Raw genomic sequence first — 16,414 nt, 5'->3', positions numbered from 1 at the left:
TATCATTCTGGTAATTCTGGTGGCTATGCCACCAAGCTAGAGAATTGTGCTGTTGAAAGTCTGCACAGCACTAGAGGGTGACCCTCCAACTCAGACCCTCTATAACCTATCCCAATACCGGATGAGTTTACAAACTAGACAATGATGGAGGATGCCAAAGCTGAGTCCCTTGGGGTAGAAGGCAAGCCAAGAGATAACCTTCCTTTTACATGGTGCCAGGGAAGACCCTCTCCTGAAGAAGACCTAGTATTTCTAATGGATGTGATCTAAAAACATTATTCTGCACATATGGACTTCTTCTCCATGGGCTACAAACTGTGTAAGGATGACAACACAGTTTGAAATATGCTTTGCCTCAAGAGGGTAGAGTCCATTTAAAGGGCCTGTGGGGAGAGGAGCTGGGCTGGTGGATTTCCCATAGCACTGCTATTAAGTCAGTCTTGGCTTACTTACTATTAGAAGAGATAAATTGGCATAATAGTTTCAATTGGCTCAAGTGAGATTTGGGTTAGATGCAGTTTTGGTTTAACTATCCTTTATCTGAAATTACATGAGACAGTGTATTGAATCACTCACTTAGAAGTGTTTCTGGAACATGTTCATTTTTATTACTAATTTGTGCTTTCTGGCCATTCTTAAGCATCTTTACTTCCACTACAACTTTTTACAGTGAGTCTGGCATGTAGCTGCCACTCAGTAAATGTGAGTAAACCAATACCAGAGGCTTCAGACTGCTAAGACTCTGACACACGAGATCATGGGGCCAGATACATTCACTCCTTTTGGAGGAACAGAATAGACGGCTTGGGCTATGAGAAAAGTTGTTAGAATGGGTCGAACTTATGGTTGCAGGGGGAAGGATGAGGGAAGGGTTAGGAAGTCTGGGATGGACAGGTACCCACTGCTATATTTAAAATGGATAACCAACAAGGACCTACTGTATGGCACAGGGAACTCTACTCCATGTTATGTGGCAGCCTAGAGGGGAGGCAAGTTTACAGGAGAATGGATACCTATATGTATATGGCTGAGTCCCTTTGCTGTCCACCTGAACTATCACAACGTTGTTAACTGGCTATACTCCAATGTAAAATAAAAAATTTAATAAAAAATTGAAAAAAATAGAGGAGTGTGTTAGCAGATTTTTTAAATGTAGGAGCACATCAGCAGTAGTTTCATCTCCAGGAAGACAAAGTAGACACTCTCTTAAATCTGTCTCACATCTATAGGGAGGCTACCCTATTTACAGTCTTTTGGCACAAAATGCTCTACTGTCTATCTCACTTGAGATGGTTCCTATAGGACAAAGAGAGGGAAAAAGCAAAGCCAACCGGTAATCACGCGTGATGTCTCCAGTCCTAAGGAGCTTGGGACACACTTGTTAAGGCATCACACCTGCTGGAGCTCCAGCAGGGAACCTACTCAAGGACACGGCACAGGAAGCAAAGGCGATCAACCCAAGCAGTACTGAAGAAGACAGCGCAGCAAAGACTTTTTTATTCTCCCAGACCTTCAGGCAATCTCACGAGCAGGAGGGCGCACATAGGTGAGTATGAAACTAAGAAAAATACGAGGCTTAATACACATTGTATTTCTTCAGTCCCTGGCAGGCCAGCAGCCTGAGGTCAGTCTGGCAGGAAGCTGAGAGGACTGCCTGGTCCGGACACTCACACGATCTTCACAGTGTTGAGCATGTCTGACAGGACATACGTGTCATCCCAGCCCTTTCCGGGCTTCCTCAGGGTCTGCTCCAAGGCCCGGGCCATTTCCAGGAGCTCTGGTGTAGCGAGTTTGGACTCAGAGTGCAGCTGACAGAACAGGATCTCGTTGACTTCACCCTCGATTCGCCGGACGTACAGGAGGGGGAACACCGCCTTAAGCCCAGCCAGCACCGAGTCCTTTAGCCCCAAGTCTCGGCACACAAGGTTGAGGATAAAGACACCTGCAGGGTGAGAAAGGAAGAGAATGACCGTGGTTCAGGGAACACAGGAGACAAGGTTCTGCTCTGAGAAATATGGCCATTCCTGATCCCAGGAGGCAGGTGGAGCAAGGGACACATCCGCGGCAGCAGTGACTGCCAGGAACACACAGCATATGAAGGGAGAGAGGTAGGGGGTGCGTGAACCATAAGAAGGCTTCAGGCTCATTTCTTGCTCTCTTGTGCTGCTAACAAATATGACCATTCTCCATGCCTCTGTTTCACAAAGAATTGCTTTGAGAAAGAAGAAATTAATACCCCCAAGTAATTAATATCAATTTCAGAGAAAAATTATATTCCTGACATATATAATACATACCTTTATTTGTAACAATAAAGGTTCTAAATCAACTGTTTGCAAACCAAATCAAAACACCTGGGAGGTGGTGAACATACAGATTAACAGCTCCAGCTTTTTTAAGTCATAAGGACCTGGGTTGGAGCCCTAAGTCTAATCGTGTGTCACTTTGGCAAGTCTCTACCTCAGTTTCCTAATCTGAAAATAGGCGGCTCTGAAGATGAAAAAGCATACTGCCCAGTCCAGGACATGTGGGGTTGCTAGCATCACATGCTGGCAGGGATGTGAACTGCTATTAATACAATTGCTTTGTGACACTGTGTGTGACTGCATCTACAAACTGAATAAATTTATAATTTGTGATCCACCAATTACAACCCCACATCTATGCCCAATAGACCGGTACACACACGTCACCATAAGGCATCTACCAGAATGTTAACGGCAGTTCTAGTTCTAGTTCAGTCACTCAGTCGTGTCCGACTCTTTGCAACCCCATGAATCGCAGCACGCCAGGCCTCCCTGTCCATCACCAACTCCCGGAGTTCACTCAGATTCACATCCATGGAGCCGGTGATGCCATCCAACCATCTCATCCTCTGTCATCCCCTTCTCCTCCTGCCCCCAATCCCTCCCAGCATCAAAGTCTTTTCCAATGAGTCACCTCTTCGCATGAGGTGGCCAAAGTATTGGAGTTTCAGCTTCAGCATCAGTCCTTCCAATGAACACCCAGGACTGGTCTCCTTTGGGATGGACTGGTTGGATCTCCTTGCAGTCCAAGGGACTCTCAAGAGTCTTCTCCAACACCACAGTTCAAAAGCATCAATTCTTCGATGCTCAGTTCTCTTCACAGTCCAACTCTCACATCCATATATGACTACTGGAAAAACCATAGCCTTGACTAGACGGACCTTAGTCGGCAAAGTAATGTTTCTGCTTTTGAATATGCTATCTAGGTTGGTCATAACTTTCCTTCCAAGGAGTAAGCGTCTTTTAATTTCATGGCTGCAGTCACCATCTGCAGTGATTTTGGAGCCCCCAAAAATAAAGTCTGACACTGTTTCCACTGTTTCCCCATCTATTTCCCATGAAGTGATGGGACTGGATGCCATGATCTTTGTTTTTTGAATGTTGGGCTTTAAGCCAACTTTTTCACTCTCCTCTTTCACTTTAATCAAGAGGCTTTTTAGTTCCTCTTCACTTTCTGCCATAAGGGTGGTGTCATCTGCATATCTGAGGTTACTGATATTTCTCCTGGCAATCTAGATTCCAGCTTGTGTTTCTTCCAGTCCAGCGTTACTCATAATGTCCTCTGCATAGAAGTTAAATAAGCAGGGTGACAATATACAGCCTTGACGTACTCCTTTTCCTATTTGGAACCAGTCTGTTGTTCCATGTCCAGTTCTAACTGTTGCTTCCTGACCTGCATACAGATTTCTCAAGAGGCAGGTAATGGCAGTACTTCCTAGTAAATCCTCGAAAAAGAAAAAAGCCCAATGCCAACAGCGGAACGGATAAATTAATCATGGTAGTCACCCAGTGATATGTCAGAGCAATAAAAAGGAACAATGTCAACACAACACCATGAGTGAACCTCACAAACATCATGTTGAGGGAAAGTAAAGAGAGAACATTCCATATGGACAAAACTAAGCTGTGCTGATAGAAGTGAGGATGGTGGGCTTCCCTGGTGGCTCAATGGATTAAGAATCTGCCTGCCAATGCAAGGGACATGGGTTTGATCCCTGGTCTGTGAAGATCCCACACGCTGTGGAGCAACTAAGCCCATGCGCCACAACTATTGAGCTTGTGCTCTAGAGCCCGTGCTCTACAACACGAGAAGCCACCACAGTGAGAAGCCCACGTACCACAAAATAGAGCACACCCCACTCTCTGCAACTAGAGAAAGCCCAAGCGCAGCAACGAAGACCCAGTGCAGGTAAGTCCTCTCACCTCCTTTCCTTACCTGAAAGGAGGTAAGAGGACTTGTAGGGGTACTGGTAAACGAGTATGTTCAATCTGGGGAAACCAATCATGCTACACACTTATGAGCATTTTTCATTAAAAAGAAAATCTTCCTAAAGGGCCCATCCCTTCTCCCTCGCCACCTTCTGTTCTTTATACCTTCAGAAGTCAAGATGCTTTTGACCTTCTGCAGGAAAAGCTGGGCCACAAATGCTGGGGGTGGACAGCTCATTCCCAGGGTTGGGTCCTTACTGTCCACATCGAACATTATGACGTCGTAGTGAGGCCGTGCTGGGAAAGAGAAGCAGACAAGTCTCTGTTTTTTGCTGGATAAAATAACACCATTCACATTCCTCCACATTTCCTCTGCGACCTGTGGTTGGCACAGGTGGCTAAGTCAACAGGAATGACAAGGAGGATGTGGTGCCTAAGGGCACCAAAGTCACTGTCCAAAGCAGTTACGTCATCAGGGCTCTGCTGGGAGTGCCCACATCTAAGTTGGCACCATCATCTCATCTTCCTCTACATTTTAAAGCCCCTTCTACAGACACACATTTCTGGGGTCCACTCCAGCAGGATCATTACTCAGAGTCCATCTATACCAGTGATTTTCAACACTGGCAGGACACTAGAGCCAAATGGGAAAATTCTTAATACTCAAGAGAACCTGGGCTCCACTCCTGAATAACAGAGTTAAAAACTCCTGGGGTGGAGAAGAACAAATGGGATGGGAAGTGAGACGCCTCTGGTACTTTTCTTAAGCTCCTCGGGTGATTCAAAAGACAGAGATGAGAACCACTGATTTAGACAAAACAGCGGCCTCTGCCTGTAAGGGCTGACCCAGCACATGGTATCTTGAACTTAACTCTGGAGAAAAATGTTCTCAAATTAAAGTCAGCAAATCTTTTCTAGTTACTTGAACAATTATTGGCTCAAGAAAGAAGGCATTTGTTCAATGGGTGAGAAAGAACTGATGATGAATCTGATCCACTCCTTACTGGAATGTTACTTTTTTTAAGGGGTAGGCCTACAATATGAACGACTGGTTTTTAGCAAACTGAGATGGTGCTAATGATTATTCAATAATCAATATATATTTACTTAGGACTACAGCATGTCCATCACTGTTCATAGCACAGATTTGATTTTGGTTTTTCAAGAGCAGAACATGTTGGCTCATCAAAGTTCAAGGACAACCATGGCCCCCACCTGTGGCACTGAGTCCTCCAACAACCTGAAAGGTTGTTGTTAGCGACAAAGGCCAGGGCTGTTCAGATCTGGTTTAGAGGTCCTAACAATAGCAGCACATCCTGGACTGAGTACCTACCACATGCCTGGCACTGTTTTAAGTGCTTTCACATGTATTAGCTATCCTGGGTCTGGGCCCCTACTTTGGCCCCAGCTACAGAGAGCATATCTGGGAAACTCTGATAAGAGTTCAGCTCACTTTGCAATTAAGGCAGCATCTGTCTATCCCTGCACCAAAATACTTCGGAGAAGGCAATGGCACCCCACTCCAGTACTCTTGCCTGGAAATTCCCATGGATGGCGGAGCTTGGTAGGCTGCAGTCCACGGGGTCACTAAGAGTCGGGCACGACTGAGCGACTTCACTTTCACTTTTCATTTTCATGCATTGGAGAAGGAAATGGCAACCCACTCCAGTGTTCTTGCCTGGAGAATCCTAGGGACAGGGGAGCCTGGTGGGCTGCCATCTATGGGGTTGCACAGAGTCGGACACGACTAAAGCAACTTAGCAGCAGCAGGACCACCAAAATACTTACCCCGGCATCCCGTTTTGCCACACCCTTCCTAGAAAATGCTCTAACCCAGAACCAGAGCAACTATGGCAGAATGAGCAGACTAGGAAGGGTGGGTGGCCTGGACTCCCCAGTTTCAGGCAGGACTGAATCAACCTAACTTCTCCTTAAGGGGCTCACGCTCTGTAAAACATCAGTCACCAGGAGCCTATACATTAAGTTGCAGAAGCATCAGCAGAGCTATTAGAACACATTAACATGCCTTTTGTCCAAGTCTGGGATACAAATTATTAGAGAAAAATGGAGCCTTAATCCCAGCAGCAGCAGGGCTATTGGAATTCCCACTAACACCTGCATCAGGGTTTAATCTCAGCACTGTTGACATTTGGACCAGATCATTCTTTATCATCAGCAGCCATCCTGTGCATTGCAGGATGTTTAGCAGCACCCTTGGCCTCCATGTGCCTCCACCCACTATTATGCTGGAAGCACCCCTACCTAATGGTAGGCTGTGCTTTTACAACCAAAAATTGCCTGCCAACATTGCCAAACATCTCTGGGGCTTAGAACTACTCATCTACATGAATGATGTTTTACTCCATTTCTGGCTTCACCTAAAGCTGAAAGATTTACAGAACACATCTCCCAACACACACCCCCAACATTTCTTCCCCTTTACCTCACTCAGCTCCAGACACTGACTCTTGGGATGATGAGGTGGTGGCAAGATCACAGGGTCAGAAGAAATTCAGAAGAGGAGCCCACTGATTTTTCAGCACGATGAGGGCAGAAAACAGTATGTTTTACTTGTTGCCGTAGCCTAACCCCTAACAGCACTGAGCATGTGATAGACACTCTATGCTGCTAAGTCACTTCAGTCGTGTCTGACTCTGTGCGACCCCAGAGACAGCAGCCCACCAGGCTCCCTTGTCCCTGGGATTCTCCAGGCAAGAACACTGGAGTGGGTTGCCATTTCCTTCTCTAAGACACTCTATATTTACTGAATAAATATGTCAATAAATGAGGGAACAAATGAACAGGTGAAAGACTGGGATGATGCTCATATCTCTTAGAGATGAATTCTACAGCCCCTTGCAGGCCTGACAACCTTGGATCAATCTTTCCTCAACACCCCTCCAAATTCTCCAAAAGCAGTACCTTCTTCTTCTGCCAGGCGGGTTATAAAGTCCAGACCATCTGCAATGTGGACCTTCATCCGGTCACTCTGGGAAAAGCCGAACCACTGGGTGGCCACTTCCAACATAGAGGGGTCGATCTCCACAGCATGGATGCAGGACTTTGGGAAATGATCGTGGATAAAGAGAGGGAGGCTGCCCCCGCCCAGGCCTACCACCAACAGTGCCAGTGGGGTCTCTGTAATAAAGAATAAAAGCATTATGTTACCATCTGCTCACTGTAAAGTTCTGCACCAGCCTTAGAGAGGACAAAAGAGACAGTCGGATTGTTCACTCTAGCCAGAAGATACAAGATTTAGAGACTTGGCCTCCCTTGTCTCTTTCTAGAAATTCAGGAGTCAATTTAATATATGTAAATTCAACCCTGGCCTCATGATCCTTCCTTTACTAGTTCCAGAAGAGCAATCAGTATATTATTATTATGGTTCCTTAAACATCGCAAAGCCCTCAGCGGACATTACAGCAATAATCCCCACCATCAGCATCATTAAACCCCTCTAGGAAACAGAAGGGACAATGGGCAACATCTTGTCCATGATCACAGGGCATGTAGATGTGATGCCCTCTGCCCAGCTTCCAACTCAAAGGCCACAGCTACCTTTAATAAGACACACCCAACAAGTGAAGGAAGTCCATCCAAGTTCCAGAAGTCACAGGAAAACAAAGGCCCAGATCCTACACTCAAGTTCAGAGAAACAGGGGATGAAAGAAAATGTGAAACCAGAAAGAATCGCCAAAGAGAGAAACCCTGAGGATTAAATGTAACAACTGAGAATCCACTGACACACATCAGCACCAAGATAGACCACAAGTATAGGGTATTTCAGCAGGACATACTCAGGGACTTCGGGGAGAAGACAGCTACAGGAGTGGACAGAAACAAATATTTTTGCTCCTGTGGTTAGATCCCAACCTATTATCAGCGATAAGGCTATGACTGTACTACCTATACTATGGATTTTTTTAAAAGCAGAAATTCAAGAAAGAATTACATCTGGCACTCAAAGAATGCATCACTGAAAAGCCAGAAATTTTCCTAAAGCACACAGGTATTTCTCTGGAGATATGATTTTTAAATGTTCCATCTGGATACAGGGTATATGGATATGCAAAAATTCATCAAGCTGAACAATTTAAGATCCATTCACTTTATAGATTTCACTGAAGATATTTTATACATTAATTTTTAAAACTGTAAATTTTACACTAATTTTTAAATAAATGCATAGAAGAAAAAAATATAGATATCAGCATGTATGTCTATTTCAAGATTACAATTTGAGTTTGTGGGAAAAGTTACTTGGATGTTCATGAATGATGCAGAAAGACAGTTGGGAATAAGAAAGACATGAATATGTGCGCATCTGTTGGTCTGTAATCATGGTTCTTAAGCTGCAAGGCAGCCAACTCTGATGACATCTGTAATCTTACACATTTCCTACTGTGGAAGGCTGTGGCGACCTCCTCACCTAGGAGCCGCTCCGGGTTTTTCAGCAGCGCAAGGCCGGCGATCATGGCTTTGTGGTGTTCACAGCACAGGTAACTCTTATCAATGGACTGCCCCGGGGCTGCAGGCAGGTCCTCTGGGGTATCAGCAGGCCGATGCTTCTTCCTGTCCTTTTTCCGTTTCTTCTGGGCTAGATCAGAGACACAGACGAATGAGGTTGTGTGAGGTACGTCACTCCTTGGAAAGTAAGGCACACGAGCAGCGGTGTGCTGTAGCTGGCTGATTGAGACTCGGGAGTCAATGGTGAAATATGCAGGCATTCTGTGAACTGGCTGACATGCTGGTAGCTTGAAATCTGTCCGTGGTGGCCATTTTCATGTACAGAAATTAGGGAACAGTACAATTCATGGCTTTTTCTCCCCAAAGAGCTGGTGGTCCAACATTTAACATGTGCCAGGGTGTCAGAAAAGGGAAGTGGCAAAGAAAACACCAAAAAACTGATAACGCTGGGAATACTTGAGTGAGGGGTGCTAGTACTTCTTTAGGAAACATAAAGCCGCTCACAGAGTTTATTCATGAGTTTTTTTAAGCAGAAAAGAACTTAAAGTTACTAATTACTGCCTCTGTGCCAATTGTTGTACCAGGACTCTTACTCCTGTAGCTTTTATAACAACCCTCTTATTCCAATTCTCAGCAGATAGAAAATCTGGCAGTGCAGCTAGGATTTGAATGTGGGACTGCCTGTCTCCAACACCTACCATCTTTCAATTGCATTACACAGATGGTAATGCACACCACCCCAGTGGACAAGGACATCACAAATGTTCACAGAAGGGGAAAATCCTACGGAAGGTCCCTTTACATTTCCTCTCCTTACTCTCTCAACTGCACCAGGACAGAGTGAACAGCTGGTTTTGCCGTTTTCCTAGGGACCAGCTGCACTCCACAGCAGCATTGGGCAGCGATGTGTGAGGGGCAGCCTGATTTAACATAACAATCAGAAAGGTTAAATCACTTTTTAACACATTCTCCTTCTTCTCACCAATACTCCCTTAGGAAAATCATTCCCATGAAAATTAAGGATGGTAAGAAGACTAGGATCTTGACAACAATGGGGAAAAAAAACTTGAAACCCAAATTGGAGGGGAATATCTTCTTTGAAGCAATTTTACTGATTTTTTGGTGAGACGAAGCTGAACCAACCTGTACCTCAAGTGACCCAATGACAGCTCGGGAACCCAGCAAACACAGGTGCACTTGACCAGGGGACACCCCTCAACAGAAAACTGTCCTGCAGACAGTCACCTGACCCTGAGCTCTGGGCACACCCAGGACCTCATGAGGTTCTGAACTCTCTCTTTTCACTTTCCTTCCAGATGGCCTTGCCAACACAACAGCATGGTCATCAGGCAAAAGAAACTTCCAAGAATCAGAAAAGCCAATTTCAAATTCCAAGCCTGAGTCTCTGGGCCTCAAAAGGAAAGTTATACTGGAGAGGTGGAGGGGAGGAGCGTTCACTTCTACTCTATGCATCTGATTTGTGAACTGATTACAATAAGCAAGTATTGCTTTTGAAGTATAGATATATACATGGGAGAAAACAGCAGGCGAAACAAACGATTGCTTTCCCCCTTAGGGGGTGTTTCTGAGGAGCACATGAGAGATCACTTAAAAGGGATCCTAGAGAACATGGTCTGGATCTACCCTGTCCAAGCCTGTAACCCTGGCTACCTGTGTCTATTTACATTTAATTATAAGTTCATTGGAAATAAATAAGATTAAAGATGCAGCTCTTTAACAGTCATACCAGCCATGTTTCTAATGCTCAGCATCCACACTGGATAGCTCACTGGGTATTAAACATTTCCCACTGCAGAAAGTTCTACTGGACAGCAGTGGACTAGGTAACATCTAGGGCACCCACCAACTCTGCAATCCTCTAAACCAAGTGCTAGGAGGTGCCTGTAAGGAGGAGAGCAGGCCTACTGAGTTAATATACAGACACATATGGAGTAACATAAAATAGGTGGTCTCTGAACTTCAGGCATTAAGGCGATGATCACATTTATTTGGTAAACCATCGCACCCCCCTCTTTATCATTTTACAGCCAGGCTTTGCTCAAGAAGAGAATATCGACCCCCCTTCTGTTCATCACCACTCACACTCTAACAGCCCAGAAGATAAGAGGATGACCCACGGAGCCATGTGCCTCTGGTCACAGATATCCAGGTCTGTCCTACAACTCCGCCAAGCTCCTAAGTCTTTCTGGCCACCCCACCTTGTCCATATATTCACAGGGACACCGCCACTACGTCCACGCTGCCTCACCTCTGTGAGACACGTCCTGCAGCAGCCTGGCTTCTGACTGCACCACATTCCTGTTGCTGAGGAAGATGAGCCGCCGGAAGTAGCGCTTGTCATCTCCTTGCACGTCCTCGATGACGTAGTCACCACTCAAGGGGCTGCAGTCTTGGTGCTGAACGATGCGGACCCCAATGTCCCCACCCACAGACAGGAAGGGCACCTGAAAGAACAGCAGATCTGTGGCCGAAATGCCAGCTCCATCGAGAAAGATGAGAAAGTCTAATCCCTTGCCTTTGTGTCTCTGAGGAATCCCCACACCAAGGTCCTGTGTAGCAACGACTCCAAAGATTCGCCATTCCGTCAAAGTACTTTTCTGGGGCATTTGACTAGATCTCAAAAAGCTTAATCCATCTTTTTGAAAACCAACTGAATAAAGATTCCCCAAACCATTAGTGAAATCAGTTGGTTCTCCACAAGAAAAACAGGAGTTTCTCAAGAGTAATTCCTAAAAGGACTTTTAACAGTCCAAGACAATGAAAGTGAGAAGCAACCCTGAAGAGGGACCAGAACCATGAGAGAAGGAATGTGAGCTGGGATAAAGGTACCAAAATCTATGTGCAAAGCAACCTTTCCAAATTTGGAGAAATTTCTCCCTTCTCCCAGTGATTCTCATCTTTTTCCTGCATTTTACTAAAAAGGAAAAAAAGAAAATGAGGAAAAAAATACATTTCCCTCAAACTTTTCCATTCCTTTCCCAATCTTTACACTTAATTCTTTTTAAAGACTTGCAGGAATATTTAATCATCATGAGGGACTCCAAACTTTGAGAGAAAATTCACAAAATAACCTTCCCACAAGCTCTGGGTCTCTCTAATGACACTAACCCCAGTCTTCAGGAAGCATCACAGACTTACTAATCTGTAAGCACAAGTCAGCCTTGTGGGCAGAACCACAGGCTGAGAACCCAGGAGACTGGCTTCTTCCTTCCAGGTCTGTTACTATAGCACCAAGACTCCAGGTAGGTTGTCTTTCCCATCTATCAAGAAACAGAAACTTTTTCTATAAAGTCCTTGCAGTAAAGTCAATCACCCTGTCTTATGACCAGGATAGCACAAGACAGTGTCAACTGATAATACCATATCACCATTTTGGCAAAAACTTCAGTTCCCTTCCTAGAAAAACATCAAACCCACGGAGTTAATGTTCTGAAAATTAAGGTGAGCTCTTTTGGCCCCTTCCCATTCTACCTCACACAATGACAGTTCTAAGGAACAAAACAGCCAAGGAAATCCTGTGCAAAGTGCATTAGGAGAACTGTCTCAGTAATCCACATTGTGAGGAGCTGGAGGACTTCCTTCATGCTGTCCAAGAGGCCCTGCAGACAGATACTACTATGGGTCTCAATAAAGGCAATCACTCACCTTCCGCTCACTGCCTGGGACATAATTTCTACCCACTTAGGTCTTAGCTGCCAATATGCCCTCCAGGAACAGTCTAGGGTCACAGACCCTAGTCCTAGCCTCTTCCAAGACAACCTCTGCCTTCCTGACTCTTGATACGACTTCTCCAGAGACCCTGAAAGCTGCTACCCAAGCCTTCTTACCTGCAGCTGGGCGGGCATCCCGGCCGGGGCCAGCTCCATGACTCTGGCCGACAGCTCAGCCTGGATGCTGTCCATGCCTTCATACTGCTGACCTCGGTGAAGGGCCACTGTGATCAGCCTCCTGAAGCCTGCACTGGCTGCCAGCTGCTTCCGGCCCTCCTCCATGCCAAACAGCCACTCTGTCTCCCGACCCTGGGGGACTGGAAAGAGGCATTTTTTGACAGGGAGTCCTGGGAAATGTTCAAGCCCACAATAAACATGACCCACGTGGCAGAGAGCCAGGCCATCCCTTCCAACTGTGACCTACTAAGGGGCTATCAATTCCCTAGTGCACAAGGCCCACTGCCAGCAGACCCATGGCAGGACCTAGTGTGGAAAAAAGTGTGGGCGTGTAAGGGGAGGGAGGTGAGTACCAAGTGTAAGAAAAATAGTAATAGTGCTAACATTTCTTATATGCCAGGCATGATTCCAAACAGTTTACGAACAGAAACTAATCAAATCTTCACAACAGCCCAAGATACAGGAAGCATTATTACTATTTCCATTTTATAAATGAGAAAATTAAGACACAAAAGTTACTGTATTTGCCCAAGTTCACGCAGCTAGTAACTGGCTAAGCTAGGACTCAAACCCAGGCAGTCCAGCCCCAGAATCCATGCTCACATCCACTGTGCTATTTGTTCCCACAGGTGGACAGTCAGGATAAGAGAATACTTGGAAAAATGGATTCCATGTTGGGAAACCAATTACCAGCACGACGTATCAATACTTCACATTTGTCTAGAATATTCTACTTTTGAAAGCATTTCCTCATACTATCTCTGTTGATTATTACTAAGGTAAATCTGGTATCATTTACCCCTTTCAATAAAAACACTAACATTTGTAAAACTTATCATGCGCCAGGCACTATTCTAAGAGTTTTTATGCTTTTCACAACTACAGAAGACAGTCACTTTATAGAGGAGAAAACTGAGGCACAGAAAGAACACTAACTCATCTAGTAGCATCCCGAAGGGATTAAGCCAGGAAGGGAAACCAGCCTGGTCCCAGAGCTGCCTTTTTCAGCAGCTACTCTGTCCTGTTTGCATAAATTCAGCAAAGCACAGAGACTTCCCCAGGTCATGCTGCTCACAGGCTACAAGGCTCCTTGCTTCTACTACTCTGATACAAAGTAACATCTCTACAACAGCTTGACCTGCCTAAACTTATCTGTATTACTTCTCCCTACTTCAGGCCAACCCCATTCTCACACTTCATCAGGCCTTTGCCATGGAAGATGGGAAGACATAAACTTCAGATTCAAGCAGGCAGCTCCCCCTTCCTTTTGCTGTGGCCAGCCTAACCTCTCAAAGTACCACCCCTCTGCAAGATCAAGCCAGCCAAGGCATACCCATCCACCAAATCCCAGATCCAGCCCCTGTAAGCCAGCCCCCTTCAGGAAAGAGAGGGAGCAATCCCAACTCACTGATGAAAATGGCAAAATGATTGTCCCGCGATGGTTTCACAGTGGGGCTGTCCACCACGTGGAGGGTGTAGCGTGGCTCCCCCGTGTCCCCATTGCACAAGTCCAGGGACACACTCCCCAGCCCGGCCTTGCGGTACAGCTGGCTGCACAGCCAGGCATATTGCTGCCGCTCCCGCACCGCCTCGGCCAGCCGCTCGGCACTCTCCAGCCGCACAGGCTTGCCCTGCTCCTGAGCACACAGCTCAAAGATCTGAAGGGCAGAGCCAGTGACCGGCCTGAACTTGGTCATGATGAAGGCAAAGACAGGCAGGGAGAACCGAGGCTCTGCTTCCAACAGCTGGTCCTGGCTGCTGGCCACCTGGTGCACCCTCACCATCCACCCCTCCCGAGAGAAGTGACCCACTGCTTTCTTCAGGACGTGAGCCTGAGCCAGGGAGATGCAGAGGTAGCGACCGCCCACCTGCAGGACACGGCCAACCTCAGCCAGCATCCTGTCCACCTGCTGCAGGGTCTTCTCCTCCTCATCTGTCAGGACAGCGTCCAGGGTGCCCTTGTCCAACACCACCTGGAACGAGGCGTCGGGGAACTCCATCTGTGTCATGTCCATCTTCAAGAAGCTCATCCTGGGCCGTCTACTGGCATTGCGCTCCTTCATTTGCTTGATGACGACCTCACTAATGTCAATATTCACTATATCCTGATAGCCCACATCATACAGCTGCTCGCTTAGCTCTGAGTTACCACACCCAACCACTAGCACCTAGGGAGAAAAAAAAACGAGATGGAGGTGATCAAGGCAAAGGAATGAGAACACCATTACAGAATTGATTCTAGGCTCTACCGGAACTCACTAGTAACAAATCACATTTAGCTATAACAATGCAAGTTACACAGAAGCTGACTAACCAGGGTTGTTCTTTTCTCTGAAACAAGCCTTTATTAATCAAGTATAGGAACAAACTAACCATGGTTGTTCTTTTCTCTGAATCAAACATTTACTACTCAAGAACTGATAGAAAGTCACAGAATTCAAATACAGTAGTTGCAACTGAAATCTCCTATTTGTTTTACCTTTGAAAATGTAACTTACAAAACAGAAAGAGACTCACAGACTTAGAGAAGGTACTTATGGTTGCAAAGGGGAAGGACGGGGGCAAGGAATAATTTGAGAGTTTGCAATGAACATGTATACACTGCTATATTTAAAATGGATAACCAACAAGAAACTACTGTATAGCACACAGACCTCCTCTCAATGTTGCCTGGATGACAGGGGAGTTTGGAGAATGGATAATGTATATGTATGGCTGAGTCCTCTTTGCTATTTACCTGAAACTACTGCAAAACTGTTACTTGCCTAGGAGGCAAGAATACACAGAAGAACTATACAAAAAAGATCTTCATGACCCGGGTAACCACGATGGTGTGATCACTCACCTAGAGCCAGACATACTGGAATGTGAAGTCAAGTGGGCCTTAGGAAGCATCACTATGAACAAAGCTAGTGGAGGTGATGGAATTCCAGTTGAGCTATTTCAAATCCTGAAAGATGATGCTGTGAAAGTGCTGCACTCAATATGCCAGCAAATTTGGAAAACTCAGCAGTGGCCACGGGACTGGAAAAAGTCAGTTTTCATTCCAATCCCAAAGAAGGGCAATGCCAAAGAATGTTCAGACTACCACACAACTGCACTCATCTTACACGCTAGCAAAGTAATGCTCAAAATCCTCCAAGCCAAGCTTCAACAGTATATGAACCATGAACTTTCAGATGATCAAGCTGGATTTAGAAAAAGCAGAGGAACCAGAGATCAAATTCCCAATATCTGTTGGATCATAGAAAAAAACAAGAGCATTCCAGAAATCTACTTGGGTCTTATTGACTACACCAAAGCGTTTGACAGTGTAGATCACAACAAACTATGGAAAATTCTTCAAAAGATGGGAATACTAGACCATCTTACCTACCTCGTGAGAAATCTGTATGCAGGTCAAGAAACAACAGTTAGAACCGGACATGGAACAACAGGCTGGTTCCAAATTGGGAAAGGAGTATGTCAAAGTTGTATATTATCACCCTGCTTATTTAACTTCTATGCAGAATACATTATGAGAAATGCCAGGCTGGATGAAGCACAAGCTGGAATCAAGACTGCTGGGAGAAATATCAGTGACCTCAGATGTGCAGATGACACCACCCTTATGGCAGAAAGTGAAGAGGAACTGAAGAGCCTCTTGATGAAAGTGAAAGAGGAGAGTGAAAAAGTTGGCTTAAAACTCAACATTCAGAAAACTAAGATCATGGCATCCAGTCCCATCACTTCATGGTAAATAGATGGGGAAACAATGGAGACAATGACAGACTTTATTTTGGGCTCCAAAATCACTGCAGATGG

At 45.5% G+C, this 16,414-nt stretch overlaps 1 protein-coding gene across 1 annotated transcript in view; it reads right to left on the bottom strand.

Moving 5' to 3' along the window:
* Positions 1–1,465: 1,465 nt before the first annotated feature.
* METTL13 (methyltransferase 13, eEF1A N-terminus and K55) overlaps positions 1,466–16,414 on the bottom strand; it is a 32,963-nt gene continuing 18,014 nt past the window's right edge. The window contains exons 2-8 of the mRNA XM_004013696.6: positions 14,019–14,778; positions 12,551–12,750; positions 10,972–11,167; positions 8,665–8,832; positions 7,158–7,373; positions 4,401–4,532; positions 1,466–1,942 (exon numbers count right to left, since the gene is read on the bottom strand). Coding sequence (XP_004013745.2) covers positions 1,668–1,942; positions 4,401–4,532; positions 7,158–7,373; positions 8,665–8,832; positions 10,972–11,167; positions 12,551–12,750; positions 14,019–14,778 — 1,947 coding nt within the window. The 3' untranslated portion in view covers positions 1,466–1,667. The remainder of the gene's footprint in view (positions 1,943–4,400; positions 4,533–7,157; positions 7,374–8,664; positions 8,833–10,971; positions 11,168–12,550; positions 12,751–14,018; positions 14,779–16,414) is intronic.

This window comes from Ovis aries, chromosome 12, assembly GCF_016772045.2.
Source record: "Ovis aries strain OAR_USU_Benz2616 breed Rambouillet chromosome 12, ARS-UI_Ramb_v3.0, whole genome shotgun sequence".
NCBI lineage: Eukaryota > Metazoa > Chordata > Mammalia > Artiodactyla > Bovidae > Ovis > Ovis aries.
Note: the sequence above shows the minus strand (reverse complement) of the source record. Positions and strands in the feature narration are given on the sequence as shown.